The sequence below is a fragment of the Camelus bactrianus genome, chromosome 2 (genome assembly GCF_048773025.1).
Source record: "Camelus bactrianus isolate YW-2024 breed Bactrian camel chromosome 2, ASM4877302v1, whole genome shotgun sequence".
Taxonomy (NCBI): Eukaryota; Metazoa; Chordata; class Mammalia; order Artiodactyla; family Camelidae; genus Camelus; species Camelus bactrianus.
The window spans coordinates 19,432,221-19,449,818 of NC_133540.1; the positions used below are offsets into that span (position 1 = coordinate 19,432,221).

The 17,598-nt window shown below is 41.8% G+C and overlaps 1 protein-coding gene across 1 annotated transcript in view; it reads left to right on the top strand.

Moving 5' to 3' along the window:
- Window positions 1-493: 493 nt before the first annotated feature.
- RXFP1 (relaxin family peptide receptor 1) overlaps window positions 494-17,598 on the top strand; it is a 96,676-nt gene continuing 79,571 nt past the window's right edge. Inside the window, exon 1 of the mRNA XM_074375327.1 lies at window positions 494-551. Within this exon, the coding sequence (XP_074231428.1) occupies window positions 494-551 (58 nt within the window). The remainder of the gene's footprint in view (window positions 552-17,598) is intronic.

A 17,598-nucleotide genomic window follows, 5' to 3' on the forward strand; every position in this document is an offset into this window, starting at 1 on the left:
GACACAGCTAAAACTGCCTAGGGGGTGGCTGAGAGAGGATGGGTATCGCAAGAGTGTTGCCTGATTGGCAGCTGTCAATTAGAAATGGAGCCAGAGATGAACAACGTAACAGCAAGCATTTTTAAAAGCTCCTGGATTGCACTTATTCTTTTTTTTTTTTCATTTTCAGATTCTTTTCCACTCTCAGTTACTCTAAGGTATTGAATATAGTTCCCTGTGCTATACAGTAGGACCTTGTCTACTTTATAAATATTAGTGTGTATCTACAAATCTCTTATCCTAATTGCATCAGGTGGCTCACCATTACCTGAATATCTCTACATCGTGATGCCCTGATTGAGATTTTTCCAGCCTCTTTCACTGGGACTTGCCCAGGTCTACAATCAAACAAACCTTTAAGAACAGGACTGTTTCTACTGCTGAAAATGATGGTGGCCAGTAGGTTCAGAAGCATGGGCAAAAGCCCTCAAGGGTTATTGTGTCACCTTTAGCTATGATGCTGAAGAACATCGTGGTGAATTTCAGTGGTCGTGGGCTGGAAAAACCACAAGGTTAGAAACTTGAATCTACGGAGCACAGTCAAGTTCGTCTGGCTTGACTCACTGGGTTGTTCTCAGAAGTGCTTTCCAAATAGAAGAATTTTTTAAATTATTCAGAGAATTGCAATAAAGTTTTAAGAACAGGTTTCAAGATAAGAAAATGTGTTAATTGTAATTGCTGACACATTAGCCCATGTCAGCAACAGATGCGGGGTGGAAACCCGGATGTGCCTAGCCAGACAGAGGGAGTGACATCACAGACCCTCCGGGGCCCACGGTGCAGGTTGACAAACGTCTGTTCGTTTTGAAAACTCTCTAATAAATGTCTTCAAAGCTGTGAAACCAGAAAATGAGAAAACGCCCTTTAAATGTAGGTAAGAAGAATTCTAACTAGCTGGTAAAAATCAGTACTTAAATTTTGTTCATGGGAGTCTTTTGCTACAATGCAGTTCTCAACCGGGAGCAAGTCTGCCCCCCAGGGACATCAGCCCATGTCTGGAGACATCCTCAATGGTCGCATCAAGGGTGTGCTATTGACATCCAGTGGGTAGAGGCCAGAGATGCCACTAAACCAAAAGACAGCACCTCAAATAAAGAATTCTCTGGCCCTAATAAAAACAGTGCCCGTACAATGTATGGTAGGGGGACCCTGTGTTCACTCCTGGGTGTTTTTCCAGCAACATGCCTATATAAAATAAGTTTTCCCGATTCTCTGTCTTTGCCAGAAGTAAGAAAGAATTGGTATCCTGATAAAAGCAAATGTCTAAAACTTTTCCTCCAGTTAAACAGCTGTTTTAGCAAAAGCATACATGTCCGTTATATCAGCTCAGGCAAAACGTTCCAAGCTGACAACAACATTAAGATTACTTTGAAAATCTCTGTATTAACAGCTTACTATTTAAAACTTTATATTTATTTATTTTAAGCTTTTTTGGGGGGTAATTAGGCTTGTTTATTTTTTAAATTATTATTATGTTTTTAGTGGAGGCACTGGGATTTGAACCCAGGACCTCATGCGTGCTAAGCACGTGCTCTACCACTGAGTTTTGCCCTCCCCCTCAATAGCTTGCTTTACGCCAAACACTTCCTAAAGCAAGTTCCTCAGCGTTAATGTCAAGAAGCTTCTTCTAGGTCCCTCTTTCAGATACGCCCATGACATGTCCTGGGCATCCTTCCCAGAAACACTATTTCTAAAATAAATCTAAGAAAATTACTTAAAATTACTTTAAAACTACTTAAAACATTTCAAGTGTTACTATAAACAGTAAACATGTCAGGAACACTTATTGAACATTAAATGAGTGTTCAAATTCAGTTAACCATAAGCATTTCCACCAAAAGAATGGTGTTTTCATTAAGCACCTCTGCTAAACGAATAAGGAATTGTGAAGATTCCTCTACCTCGTGTCTCCTTTCGACTCCTTTCTTCCTACAAGAAGACAGGAAAGTAGTGTTACTATAACCTTTTAGCCACCATTTAGAAATAGGCTTCTAAATAGGTCGGCATCAGTAATATAAAGTCACGTAATTTAAATAGATTCTACATGTGTTGTGGGTAGGAGACATTAACCTCACAAACAAATCTCTCATGTCCAAACGCTGCTCATTGGTTCTGGCAATAAATGATCATAGTGCAAAATAAGAATGATAGAGCTTGGTTTAAAGAAAAGGCATTCCATGCGAATGTTCTTTGCATTTGCAAACTTTTTCCCCCACTGCTAAAAATAATCAAAATCATCGTCAGATGAATGGCTGCCAGGTAGTAATCACCTGCGTGCACTAGGACCTCTGCCAGACGTCCTGTGTGCCCTCTGCTGAGCATCACAGATGCTTGGCTGGAGAGGTGTTTCCCTCTGGAGAGGCAAGGCTCAGCCCAGAATCAGCAGCTCCGCAGCTCTCAAGCCACAGACTCAAACCGAGGAAGGTTTTACTCCACCGTCAATGAACTCACGAGTCTGACAACATTGAAGATCTGTTCCTCCTCCCTCTAGATCTTTCTTTGAACAAAATTCTATCATTCAAATGCCTCAGCCCAGACAGAACATGAAAGACTGCTGCTGTTACACTTAAATCTTGCCTGAGATTTCATCCCACAAAGGCATCTTGCCCCGTGTGGTTCTGCCCTTCCCCTCCTCGCGAGTCACTAGGGGGAAAAGCAGTCTGGGCTTGTGAGGTATCTCTGAGTCCTGTTTCCTTCTAGCTGCCTGACTTTGATCCATTCAGGTGGTTGTCAGTGTTCCCACACACGCTCCTCGGTAGCTGTCGCAGGACAGGGGAACAGGATAGTGCTTGGAGTCAAGAAGAGCCTGCACGTTCTCTGCCTGAAACTTTTCATCCCTGCTCAGCTTTGTCCGTGCGTGCGCGCGTGCGTGCGTGTGAAAAGGGATATCAAGGCTGTCAGAGAAGGAGGGTGGGGAGGGGAGATTCTGGGAGAGAGAAAGGAATAAAGGAGAGAAGAGGAAATGGAAAGAGAGAGGGAGAGGCGGTGAGAGAGGAAGGGACGGCAGGTTTATAGCTGCTCAGATCGCAGACAGAAATAGCACACAACCTCCGTGCCTGCACGCGGCTCAGAAACCAGGACCTGGCTGTGTTCACCTGCGTTAACCTGTTTCCCGGCAAGAAGGAAATGCCATCTGGTCCTGTCTTCTTCTACATCTTGATTTTGGGGAAATACTGTAAGTATGCTCAGTATTTATTTTGTATGCCTTTGGATTTTATGACATAATCAAAAGTACAAATGTGTGTTTCTTACATGTATGCTTTTAAGGTACAGATGCTCTTTCTGATAAAACTGTCATCTCACTTCAGAATCATTCTTCTCGACACATTTCTGGTACTTAAATTAAAAACTGGGATAAATTGTCAGCTCAAGAGTTAAACAAGGCTAATGTGTCATGTAATCCTGTGCTTGTGAACAACCAGCTGGTCTCACTGATATTAACGATTGTTTTATAAATCATGGTTTATTTCAAGAGGAGTGGTCCTTAAAGAGACTGTGTTCCAAAGATGTGCCCCGCTCACATATCCTGGGGGGTCTGTACCTTTCTTCCCCTTCCTGTGCCCGGTCTTTTGTGATCGTATCGTAAGTGACCCTCCTCCCGGGGAAATGCATTCAGAAAACTCCTTTTTTATTTAGCAAGGTTTCTCATTATTCCTGGAAAGAAGAACAAAGGAAAGCACAAAGCAGTGAAACCCCACAGATACACGAGGAGCCCAAGTTTTCCTTTTGCTATTGTGATTTTTTTTTTCCTCCTCTCTGTGTGTGCCCTAATTCATTTTTCAGAAAATCTTTTTTTTTTTAATCAAAAGAAGGAGTTGTTCAGCACTAAACCTTATTCAAACATCAGGTGAATAGAAATTAGATGTTTTTGTTTCTCAGGTAATACATGATGAGAAAAATCAAAGCAAACCAAGAAAGAAAACCTTCTGGGAACCTTTCATACCTTATGGTGCTGGGAATCACTAAGCTTTAACAGACTGGGAATTCACAAGCATGTTTACATTTCTCTGTCTCTTCAAAGTTTGCAGAAGTTTATTTACACGGAGACATTCCACGGAGGAATGTCTGGGAGTCAGTTGCAACCCTAACTCTCCCAATTCTAATGCATGTACTGCCCCAAAGTGATTTTTTTTTTCCTTTATCTCCTCTCTTCCTGACTTCGAGTACACTTTACTTTAATGGTCTAAAGGGGGAGACAGCATCCAAACCGAGGAAATGATGCCAAATCCTGGAGAAACACCCTAGTTTCCAGCTTTCTCCAGCTCTAATCTTATTGCTGACACTTCCATCTTCCAAATAGAGGTGCAAAGTCAAATCGTAAACCACATCAAAAATCGCAGGTTTCTAATAGAATCCAAGTGCTGACACTTGCAGCCAACAGCCTCATAAATCCAGAACATCTTTTGCCATCTCCTCTTCCATTTCAATGAAATGAGCAGACTGAATAAGTCAAATGAATACTTGCAGAGAAGCATCCTAGTGTGAGGGGTTCAGGGGAGGGTGGAAGGTATTCAGGGCAAGCTGACAGGCAGTTTGGCTCATGTGTTCCCAGCCATTTGGTAAAAATGGTCCACGTTCAGCAAAAAAAAAAAATTCTGTTTCCCTGTTTTCTCTTGTCCATAAAAATTTATTTTCATGAGCAGAAAATGGATAATAGTGATGAAGATGATGATGTCAAAACCCTCCAAAACCCTTTCCACATTTATCTTTTGGATCCTTAAAAGATTTTGGTAATGTCCTGTAAGTCCTGGGCACTGAGTTCTCATTCTTCCACGCCTCCCAGCCAGGCAAGTCGGATTCCCGGCCACATGCTGTCACCGGGTGGGATGGGGCAGGTATTTGATAGGTGCCCCCAAAGTAGCAACCCACACCCATGACTTACCTGCAAGCTTATCTCATCACCAAGCTCCCCCCATCAGGAGAGGATCTCCTGTGCAGATAGCCAAGGAGAAGTCAACTACATAAGGACAACGTCTTAAATCTCTGTAACTACCCCGTGGGTGTTGATAGTCTTGTTTTTCAATCCACTCTCCTGTTGCCCAGGAAAGACAGTGTGCTCTCCCGGGAGATTTAAGGTGCTTAACAGCACTACCATGTCCTCGCTCTGTAATTTCCCGCAGTGACTGAGAGCCTTAGTTTGTAAAAGGGCCATAAAATCTTTGACCCTGTCTACCTCCCAGAGCCCGTGTGTTTGGTTCTTTATTAGGTAAATTACCTCCTCGAATCTTCACAACAACTCTATTACACGGACACAGTTAAGCACATGAGGAAGGCAAGACCAGGACATTCAGTACCTCGTCACAAGACTCAAGCTAAATAGTGCCAAGACTGGAAGGCTTCCTTAGTCTCTGCTCTCTTTCCTAGACCTTGATCATTCTTAGTAGATAGTAAATACAAAAGGACTTTGAAAACAGAAGGCCCTCTATAGACCTAAGCAATTACTGGTCATCCTTTTAACTAAAAGTATGTATTGAATGCCAGTTACCTAATGAACTCATCTACAAAACAGAAACAGACTCACAGACATAGTGAACAGTCTTATGGTTACTGGGAAAGGGAGTGGGAAGGAATAAATTTGGGAGTTTGAGACTTACTAATGTTAGCCACTATATATAAAAATAGATTTTTTAAAAAGTTTCTTCAGTATAGCACAGGGAACTAAGCTCAATATTTTGTAATAACCTTTAATGAAAAAGAATATGAAAATGAATATATGTATGTATATGCATGACTGGGACATTGTGCTGCACACCAGAAATTGACTCATTGTAATTGACTGTACTTCAATTAAAAAAAAAAAAAAAAAGCAGCATGACCCTTGCTCTGAAGGGTTAGAGTGGAGAAGAGAGAGGGTTTCAAGGATGACCAAACAGTGAGACAGGGCAAAAACCTAGGTGCACACAGAGAGGAGCCACATTAAGATGCAGGGAAAAAAAAAAAAAAGATTCAAAAAAGATTTCCTTTTAGCCTTGAGGATTTCTTTATTCTTAAAAACTCCTCCATCTATAGTCCAGTTGGCTGTATTGTGCTGATGTTGATTTCCCAGTTTTCATGATGTCCTATGGTTGTGTGAGATTGCACCACAAGGGGAAGCTGGGTGATGGTCTGTGGGGACCCCTTGCACTTGTTTGGCAACTTCTTGTATCACAAGTCCTTATCAGCAAATGCTTTACTCAGCCCTTAACCAGTATCATGAAGAAAAAGCAATCCTTTCACTTAGCACACTGAGTTTGTTTATTTTTTATTTTTAGGGGAGGAGGTAATTATGTTTTTTAAATTTATTTATACATTTATTTATTTAATGGAGGTGCTGGGGATTGAACCCAGGACCTCATGCATGCTAGGCATGTGCTCTACCACCGAGCTGTCCCCTCCCCACCTCCAATGCTTTGGATAGGCAGGGAACAAGGAAGGAAGTAGGAAATAGAAGAGGCTCAAATATAAATTTGATTCCCTTTAGTATTTCCCCAAGAACTGGCCCGGCTGGTAAGGTCCTCACTGTTAGATTTCACGCGGATACCTACAGCGCCACCTGGTATTTGCGTTAGGTCCTGGCACTGGCCTGGACCAAGATGGGGTGGAGGGGAATGGTCCTGGACAGACCATTAGTACGTGAAAAGCAGACCATTAGTACACGATGCATCCACCCACCTCCAAAAGCTAGAAGAAGAGACTTGCCAATATACAGACCACAGAAGCGTCTAACATTTCACCTCCCGTGTTTTAAGGTTGCTCACAAGTCTGAACTGCCCTCCTCTGAATTTGGAATCATATTTTTACTGTTCAAATAGAAAAAAAAAAAAAGAACAAGTCTGTGCAAATGCATCATTGTCATCTGAATAAAGAAAAACAAATTATTATATTTGTGAACTAAAAGAGTTTTGCAAGCTTCATTACACGTTAGGACAAAATTGTTCAGCTGAAATGCCTGGAGTTGGGTATTCTTGCAAGATTTATTTTTGGACTGAAAAAACCATAAGCATTTTTTCACTGTATGATTTTTAGGTGTCCAGAATTATAATTCAACGTTTGCATACACTACAGAGTGATCACAACCGCAAGGTCGAGTTACCATCCGTCACCATACACTTGACCCCTCCACCCATTTCACACCCCACAACCCTCTTGCCATCTGGCAGCCACTAATCTAATCTCCGTATCCATGAGTTTGTGTTTTATTTTGTTTCTTTGTTTTATTTTTGTAGATTCCACATATGAGTGAAATCATGCGGTATTTGACTTTCTCTATCTGACTTATTTCACTTAGCGTCCATCCATGTTGTCTCACGTGGCAGGATTTCATTCTTTTCATGGCTGGGTAGTATTCCTTTGTGTATACATACCAGAGCTACTTTACCCAGTCATCCAACAATGAACAAAATCTGCATAGACTCATTACTGGTAAGGAGACTGAAACAGTAACAAAAATCTCTCAACAAACACACTGTGAGCATTTGCACCATTTTAATTTCAAGTTCTGGGATGGTGGTTATGGATGTGGTGGTCATTATAGCAACCATTTATTGAGAGCTCTCCATGGACCACGGACTGTGCCAAATGCTTTACAAGTATCATCTGATGTTATCCCTGTAACAACCTTAAGTGATATTCTTACTTTACAAAATAGGAAACAGAAAATGAGAAATATTAAGTCACATGCCTGGCATCATCCTTAAGAGGTCTTGCAAAAGAGATTTCAGTCCAAGTCTGTGTCCTTGGAAGGCCTGTGCTAGTAAAACTTGATTCAGTGCTAATATTTTCTAAAGCTACAATATCTTAGAATTAAAAGGGACCAGAACAGGACCCCTCGTCTAGCCTACTGATCCTTCAGCAAGTTACATATTTCTCCATTTTCGTTATTAAGCAATAGAGAAATATTGACCAGCCCAAGGTCATTGGTGAATCCAAACAAAAACAAAGTTTCCATGAGAGCAAGGCCCTCCCCATCCCAGGGGCGTCTGAGAAATTCACCCAGGTGGTATTTACAAATCTCCCCTATGAGCTGGTACCATCTGCTTTACATACATTCTCAGTGTGTGCCAAAAATTGATGAATGGAGACACATGCTTAAATAATTTGTATGGAAATTTAGACTCAACCTGTATTGCCTCCAGGATTTTGCTCGGGAAGCACTTTGGTTTGCAGCCCCCGGCCCAGAGCTATACACAGAGGAAGGGCCAGTACCGAGTGACTTACCTCTTACCTGAGCCTACCTCTCCCTCCTCCTGGGTATTTTGTCCCCTCGTTTCCTCCACAGCCCAGTGGCTCTGGATCCCATCTTATGCACAGCCATCCAGTGCTCTCTCATCCTCTTCAATTCTGCACCTCCACCCATCACCCTGACCAGAACCACGAGGGTCCATCACTGAAACCAGAAGCCCTTCCCTTCTTTGGAGCTAAACAGGGGCAAGTTGTGTGTATATCAAATTTTGGTATTAGTCTCTAGCACAGCAAAGATCAATGTTGAGTGGGGGGAAAGGACAGTATAAAGTGGGGTCTCTGGCTATTTGAGTTTGAAATTGCTATTTTCTTGTAAAATAGGTGCATTTTATTGTAATTCGGAGATTTGATTTCTGTTACATAGATTTATTTTACAGTTATTTCAGTATTACTGGACTTAACTAGAGTCTCGTTATTTCTTAAATCTTCTATGATAATGAATATATCTGTTTAAAATAATCAGTGCTCTCGAAAATGGGAGAATGATCTTTGGGGAGGGGGACCTTCGGGCTTTTCCTGGGCTGTTCCAGGCCACGTGGAGCCCTGGTCTCTGGTCTGTGCACAGGTCCCTCTCCCCAACCCATCCCCGCCTTCCTCCTCAGCTTGTCCCCCACCCCCACCCTGACGTGACCCCAGGGGCTTCAGTTCTCATTCTGTCATGAAGGACCACCCAGAGCTCTCTCCTGTCGAGCCCCTGTCTCCAAACTCAGTTCCATGCCCACCCATGGGATCAGCTACAGAAAGGGACAGCAGATAACTGGATGTACTCTTTAACAATGAGATTCACCCTTTTCAGAAGGCAGTTGAGATTTTAAGTCATTTTTTTGTTTGTTTTTGGCAGAGGGTTGAGTGTGAGCTTGAACTAAGAGGCCATTCAATGACATGACTTAATTCATTGACAAAAATATTTAGGTGTAAAAAAAAATTGCAGCAACATGGATGGACCTACAGATGATTATACTGAGTGAAGTAGGTCAGACAGAGAAAAGACAAATGTCATATGATGTCACTCATATGTGGAATCTAAAAAATGACACAAATGAACTGATTTACAAAACAGAAAAAGACTCACAGACCTAGAAAACAAACTTATGGTTACAAAGGGGAAAGGGGAGGTGGGATAAATTAGGAGTTTGAGATTAAGATACACACACTACTGTATATAAAATAGATAAACAACAAGGACCTACTGTACAGCACAGGGAACTATATTCAATATCTTGTAATAACCTATAGTGAAAAAGAATATGAAAAAGAATATATATATATAGATGTATAACTGAATCGCTATGCTGTGCACCAGAAACTAACACAACATTGTAAATCAGCTGTACTTCAATTAAAAAAATTTAGTTGTACTATTGTCTCCTAACAGTATTCTCTCTTGATTCTTATCTAATTCATTTAAGGAAAAATTATATGAAGTCTCTTTTTCTGCCTCCAGCTGTCTGAGTCACCAGTAAATTGCAATTTGGTTAAACAGTTTCCTCTTCTGTCTCTCAAGTATTTTTTTTAAATTTAAGTTTCATAAAATTAGACTTTTTGAGTTCAACATGAAGCTTCTAGAGTTCAACGCCCTCATTTCTTGCCCAGGAGGAGACGGAGGCCGGTGGCTGGGCTCCCTTTTGCTGTCAGCTTCCTTATCCTTTACTCACTTTTTTTTGGCGAGAGGGAGGTAATTCGGTATTTATCTATATAATGTGGGTGCTGGGGATGGAACCCAGGACCCGGTGCTGAGTAAGAACCCGTGCTCCACCACTGAGCTGTGCCCTCCCCGTCTTTACTCACTGCTGAAAGCGGGTCTCCATCTCGCATGTAGGATAGAGGGTGAACTGTCAAAGAACCTAGACCGAGGTTATTCGCATACATTTATTATCCAGCACAGTCCTAGCCTCAAAAATTGAGATTTGCCCATCTGCTACGCTGGTATCCCGTTCCACATACCTGCCTGGCAGATCATTTTAAACTATTCTCACAACCCAGGAGAGACTGGGCAGAGGAGAGAGGGGTCCTTGTTACACCTTCCTGAGTCCAGGCTTGCAGTCAGGCCCGGAGGAACCCTCATGAAAGGGGCTTCCACATTTTTCAGAGTGAATTCAGATCCAGTGGGTGTTTTCGCATCCGCGTTCCTCGCTCCCATGCTGCTCCCCAGACAACTACGTCATCTTTAAAGAGGCAGCATTTTCATCACGCACCGTGCAGACGAAGGCACGGAGCCCTGGGGCATCCCACCAAGGCGGGGGAGGCTGAGGGCTGCAGGCTGTGGGACACTGAGCGTTGCTGGACAGGAGGAAGGAAACCGTCTGCTTCCCAGGAGGCATCTGTACTCTCAGAATCTCTCTGCCTCTCCTTTCAAGACAGTGCCCTCTTTCCCCTAGATGCCCCCAAGTAGCTTGGGCTCCAAATACCAATGTGCTTCACTTCTCCTATAACCCCTTCCTCCCCAACCCCCAAAATATTGAGTCTTCTGTCTCTGTGCCTGTGCTGAGGCTGGTACTTGAGGTACAGGAGGAGGAGGAGGTACAGTTGAGACTCTGCTCATACAGAGTAGAGCCCCCCAAACTCACTCTTTCCTCCTTTACCCCACCTTGGCACACACACGATTTCCTGAGATGGAGTCATGTGTTTTACAGCTTCCTGGGGATTTAAAGGAGGCCTACAGAAGCCAGGCAACCCAACTTCACTGCCGTGCGATGCTACCCAAAGGTATCCACCATTCATGATTTGCTAGCAAGTAACTCCCACGCTGGTAGTAAATTCTCTCTGCCGGCTTGACTTCCTGTTCACCTGGCAGGGTGAGGCTGTCTTTGCATTTTGGCTCCAGGCATCGAAATAAAGGGAACGCTGTGTATGAATCTCCTTAGCCATGTTCCCACTGCCTTGGGGTTTTGACCCTGCTCTGTGGTCAGTTTCTCCCTTCTCATCCCTCCACGTGGAATCCCAGCAGCTCCTCCTCACAGGGCCTCCGGGGGGCCCGGATTTGACACCCAGTTCTAATCAACCAGGTCCCCTTCCTCCCCTCGCACTTAATTTCTCCCTTTTTTAATCTCAACGGTTCTCTCTCTTTCTTAGCCTAACTCACCACCCCTCTGGACAAAATCTACGCTAAAGAAACTGTCCTCTCTTGGTTCCAAACCTTGTCATCAGAATTCTTATTTCTACCCACCTCTTCTCCCTAAGATCCCCTCCTTGCCGATTAGAGGACAGTTGCCTTTAAACACACCGTATTCAGGTCATCCCCCACCCGGCCCCATTTTGCAGTTATTCATGGACATTTTGGGCTGATTTTTGCAACATTTAGTAAGTTGGTTCCAATACTTCATGTAAGGAAGTCATGAGCATGCAAATTTCTGTAGTTGCAGCCGTTTTTAAACAGATAAACCTGACTTTACAGACTGAAAATTGAAATGTTAGAGACTGAGATGTGCAAATCGACATGAATTGACAAATTCTGAACAGCGTGTCTAAATGTGTGTGCCTGGCTCTGCTGAGAGAGGTCAGAGAAGCCACCCCACATGGCTTTTGGGGAAGACTTTATCCAGGACACACATCGCAGTTATAAATGAATGAGAATAACTAATTAAGACCTCAGGTGCATCGGCGCTGAGAACGCCAATCACGTGCCACTATGGGCACTCCCATGTCCACTCCCATCCACATCTTTCTTGTCTCCCTTTTCTCTCATCCTCAGCTGCTCCCCTCCTACCCCGGCCTTTTGGTATTTTAATAGGTTTTTCCCAGAGCAGGCTGGAGATGTTGGACTCATTTTCAGTGGTCCAGAGATTTGGCATTTGTGCTTTCTGTGTTGCAGCTGATCTGCTGGAAATTGCAAAACTGCCTCCTGGTTTATAAATGTTCCTACTTTCTCACACATTTCAAACTTAGACGTGAAGACGTCACCCATCACACTGTCCGTCAGCTCCTCGTAACCTCCATTTAACCTCCCCTCTTTGTGTTGAGATCGGGAGAGGTGGCGAGCTTGGCTGAGTTAAATATAGATTTTTATTTCTGCCCTCCTGATTGCAGTCATTACCCCTGCTGTCCCGAGCTCATAGCACAGGAATTTCTGCTCCCTGGAAAAAGGGATTATTTTGTTAGTTGATGTTTAATAACTTTTCTCAGCAACTGAGCATCCATCCCCAGTTTGGACGTGAACTATTGGGGCAAATCAACTGTCCATCATGTCCACTTTAATGGAAAAAAAAATCTGTACAAATCTTCTTGGCATGCTGCTGCTCTCTTAGGCATCTTTTTCAAAGTTTCTAAGCTAGTAGATGTAGCAAGTTCCATACTCTCTCCTGGTCCATTATCATGATTACCTAGGAGAATAAATTAAATACATGTCCTCCCTCCCCTCTAAGTACAGACCAAAGAGAGACATGTAAGACAGACATGCAGGCACACAGGCTAGAATTATTAAATTAACATGAGAACAGATAAGTCAAGGCCAAATATGTTAAGATGACTGTATCCTCTCAACAGTTTGCCTGTGGAAGAGTTATCATGGATGCCTGGATAGATAAATGGAGAATGAATGTGGTACTGGTCAGGAATGGAATTTAACAAGGCAGTGTGTCACGGAGGAATCAAAGGAAGCACTGAGGCCACATGGGATTGAACAAAAATAAGCAGTGTTTGCAGAGTGCAAGCCTTCAGAGATAAAAGAAGAACGCAGTGAAATCACTCAGCTGGATCAGAGGTACAGGCAGCGGAGGGAACAGGGAAAGGCATGTTTGTGTTGTGGATGATGTAACTGTTATAAAGCCATTAATTATACATGGTCTAGTCCTAGAATGGGCTCATATCTAAAGAAAGTCATCTAGAACAAGAGCTTTCACCTTTTTTTAAATTTATTGTGGTCTAGTCAGTTTACAATGTTGTGTCAGTTTCTGGTGTACAGTATAATAGTTGAGTCGCACATGAACATACATCTATGTTTTTGTTTTTCTTCATTATATGTTACCACAAGATATTGAAGGTAGTTCCTTCTTCAACAGAAGAAACTTGTTGTTTATCTGTTTTATATATAGTAGTTAGTATCTGCAAATCTTGAACTCCCAGTTTATCCCTTCCCACCTCCTTTCCCCGCCAGGTAACTATAAGTTTGTTTTCCATGTCTGTGAATCTGTTTCTGTTTTGTAAATAAGCTCATTTGTCTTCTTTTTAGATTCTACATATGAGTAAGATCATAAGGTATTTTTCTTTCTTTTTCTGGCCCACTTCACTTAATATAATGATCTTCAGGTCCAACCATGTTGCTGCAAATGGAATTATTTTATTCTTCTTTATGGCTGAGTAGTATTCCATTGTATATATATATACCACAACTTCTTTATCCAGTCATCTGTCGATGGACATTAAGGTTGCTTCCATATCTTGGCTGTTGTAAATAGTTTTGCTGTGAACATTGGGGTGCATGTGTCTTTTTGAATTAGAGTTCCCTTGGATACATGAAGGTCATTCACCTTTATCCATGCCTCTGAAAAGGTTTAAAGAACAGTCCGTTGATTGTATAAGATCTACAGGAATCTTATTAAGTCCCATGTCCTTTCCTCTTCTCTGTAATTCTTCATTCCCTGGAGCCTTGCCTCTTTTCCCCCAGATTTCTTTCTGGTCCAAGGCTGCCTGGATCCCATCTGCATCTTATTTCCCTATCATTCAGCCCTCACCCCTAATGCTACATCCTCCTCTGCTGTTCTTGGGCACAAAGTCTCTTTTCTATTCTGACTAATTTTTTCAGGAGGAAAAAAAGAAGTTTGTCCTTTTTTTCCTGCAGAAAGCACACAGTGGGGGAGGAGTTCACAGTAGAGGGTTAAAAGAACTGCCAGCCAGCATTCTCTGCCACAGAGTTTGAAGGTGGAGGGAAATGTTACAAACCGTCACACAGACCTGCACTTAAACAATTCTGTTCCATCATTAATATTAAGTCTATCGAAACCAGATAGCATAGCATATATCATAGAAATTTTTCATATTTTAGGCCACACATTTCATATTAAAAGATAAAATGGGCATGTTAAAATTTTTAATAGTTAACTTGAGCAAAAATGGATTAGAATTGGGCAGCTCCAAACCTGAAAAGGGTGAGTGGGAGACAGAGAGAGAAAGTTACCAAAGCAAAGCGAGGAAACTGTTGATGGGCATTTGTTGATTGCTTGAAGCCTCGTTGGCTGTTTCTGACTGGTCACTCTTAGCACTTGGGTTTCATAACCCTGAGGCCTTGATGGACTTTGGTTTTGGTTTGCTTACCTCTGTGCCTGGCTTTAGAGCCACCTCAGTATAATGGCCTCCTTGTTCCCTTAATTTAACACCCAGATGAAAGAAAGAAGGAAAGAAGGAAAGAAGGAAAGAAGGAAAGAAGGAAAGAAAGAAAGAAAGAAAGAAAGAAAGAAAGAAAGAAAGAAAGAAAGAAAGAAAGGAAGGAAGGAAGGAAGGAAGGAAGGAAGAAAGGAAGGAAGGAAGGAAGGAAGGAAGGAAGGAAGGAAGGAAGGAAGGAAGGAAGGAAGGAAGAAAAAGAAAGAAAGAAAGAGAAAGAAAGGGAAAGAAAAAAAGAAAGAAAGAAAGGGAAAGAAAGAAAGAAAGAAAAGAAAGAAATTTTATGTTTCTATGACTAAACTTAGCATTCACGACTTCTACATAAAATAACAGGACATTTAAATTTGCTCATTCCAAGTAGCTTGGTTTAAAAATCAGGCACTTTTTCTTTAAAGTACTATCAATCACTGAAGAATTCTTACTTGGTCTGCCCTTTTCCGGTTCCACCCAATAGCTTCTGCCCAGTAGTTCAAGGGCAGCTTCTGAAACATCCACGTGGAGGGGCAGGTAGAGGGCTGAATATCTACTTCTGTTGCCAGCTTCTCACGGATTATTTCACTCATTGCTCTGGGTGCTGGCATCAGTACCTACTAAGCATGCAAAACTTTCACATTCTCCAACTACCAGGCCAGAAAACCCATGTTTCCCACCCAAGCAATAAGGCCACTTCCCGTGGACTGTCTGCTCGCAGCCAGCCTTCTCTCGTTAGCCTAAGAAAACCCCGAAGTCCTTCCTCCCCTGTCGAGGACCAAGGGAGACTTGGGGCTCACTGAGACCCCCATCTCTGCCTTACCTCTCCCTTTGCCACCCGGCCCCTCGCACCAACCAGAGCATAGGCTTCCGGAGTCGTGCCCTTCCCTTGGGCTGCGTATTAGAATCTAAGAGGAGAATCACCTTTGCTTGGGTAACGCCCCCGCCCTTGGCGACTCCCACCTTCTCCCTTCCCCCAAGGAGCCTGAAACTCCAATGGGACAGGATGCTTTGTTCTCACGTGCAGCTCTCACCAAGGTCAGGGCAACACACTTAACCTTCTCTGCAGGCTGTGGAAAAACTCAATGCCCTGTGTGCTTCAGTCTTTGGTCTTGATCTTCAAGCCAAGTGTTCAAAAAAGCCTATTAAAATTAAAAAAAAAAAAAATCTCTCTCTCTCTGTCTCTCAAGCATCTGGATTTGCAGTTGACTGTTTTTGGCAGTTGACCATTCTAGAAAGGTTCTTTTCTGGTCTCCCTTCCCTGAGCAATAAAGTACAGTCCAACTGCCTCATATTGGTGGGAAAGGGTTAAAAAGGAATAACCAAGAAAGAAGTATATTTGGTTATATCCTATAAGCATGGGGCATTGGGCAAACAGGAATTATAAACACAAAGCCTAGGGGTTTGAAATAATAATTAGAATGACATACATTAGTAAAATATGAACTCTTGAGAATTTGCGAAACATACATTATCAAATATTCAGCTGTATTTTCCAACCATGTCAAGTGGATACAAGTGAAGATATTTGTTTATTCCCATTGAAAATGCATCAAGACAATTTCAACCCTCAGCACATTTGTAATCTCCCTTAAAAATGCAGAACTGTGGTCATGCCATCTAGAGAAAGTGCTTGCCCAGATCTTTAAAGTAAGAATACTTTATATCATTCTCACAGGTAATTATTAACTCAGGTAATGAACTAAAAGAGATACATGACTGAAAATGGGCTCTTTTTCAAATACTATACACATTATGTCAAAAAACATGCTAATAGCTTCTGATACAACTAGAAATGTTTTAACTACAGTTCACAGAACACTAAAAAAAATAGTTTTCAATACATTTATGAAAAAAAAAAGTGATTCACCTTCAGCTGGACTAAGGAATGTCATTCCACTGGATAAATTACTTTCTGGTGTAAATTAAATGCACATTTGGAAACTCTACTAACTCTAGAAATAACATAGTCAGAAAATCATATACATTCTGGAGTTGCAATATCGGTGTACACAATAGGGTTTCCACAGGAGGGCGGAAAGAATTCCATGCACATGAAAGCACAAAGTTTTGTTTATTGTTTCCCCCGAAAAGTAAATCTTATGCTGATTTAATCTCATGTCAATTTAAAGAAACCTAGCTAATCTAGGGAAATAAATGTTTATTCACGCAGTTAATGCAGATGAATATTCTAGACTGTGAATCTAAAATCTAACCTTTCGGATTTTCACCGTCATTTGATGACAAACTACAGCTGTGGTAAAAACAGTATTATTCCACCACCAGCTTTACTGAAAAACTAGTCCTCATTACAGGCCCCATGCCATAGCTACTAAGGAGATCTTCACGGCACCACCATGTAAAAACTAGGACACGAGTGAACTCAGCTGCAAAACAGAAACAGACTCCCAGACATAGTAAACAACCTTATGGTTATTGGGGGTAAGGGGGTGGGAAGGGATAAATTTGGGAGTTTGAGATTTGTAAGTGTTAGCCACTATATATAAAAGTAGATTTAAAAAAAAGTTTCTTCTGTATAGCACAGAGAACTATACTCAATATCTTGTAATAGCCTTTAATGAAAAAGAATATGAAAGTGAATATATGTATGTATATGAATGACTGGGACATTGTGCTGTACATCAGAAATTGATGCACTCTAACTGTATATACATCAATAAAAGGTTTTTTTTAAAAAAACCTATGAACTAGGAACTAATGGAATTAAAAGGAAAAATAGTCAGATCCATTAAAAAAAAATACCATTCTAAATGTTTCAGATACATGGACAATTATTCATTCTTTCTTTCCTTGAACTCTTTTTTTTTTTTTTTTTTTTTTTGAATTCCTACAATATTCCCCAGCACCAACACAGACACTGAAAATCAATCGCGGACAGAATAAGAAAGCACCCTCACTAAGGGAATTTACATGCTGGCGGTGATATTTAAGTCCCAGAAGAAGTAAACTAATAAATAAAATGTCTCAGATAGTAGAAAGCGTTGTGAAGAAGAAAAAAAAAAAGGACAGTGTCACAGGATAGTAACCAGCAAG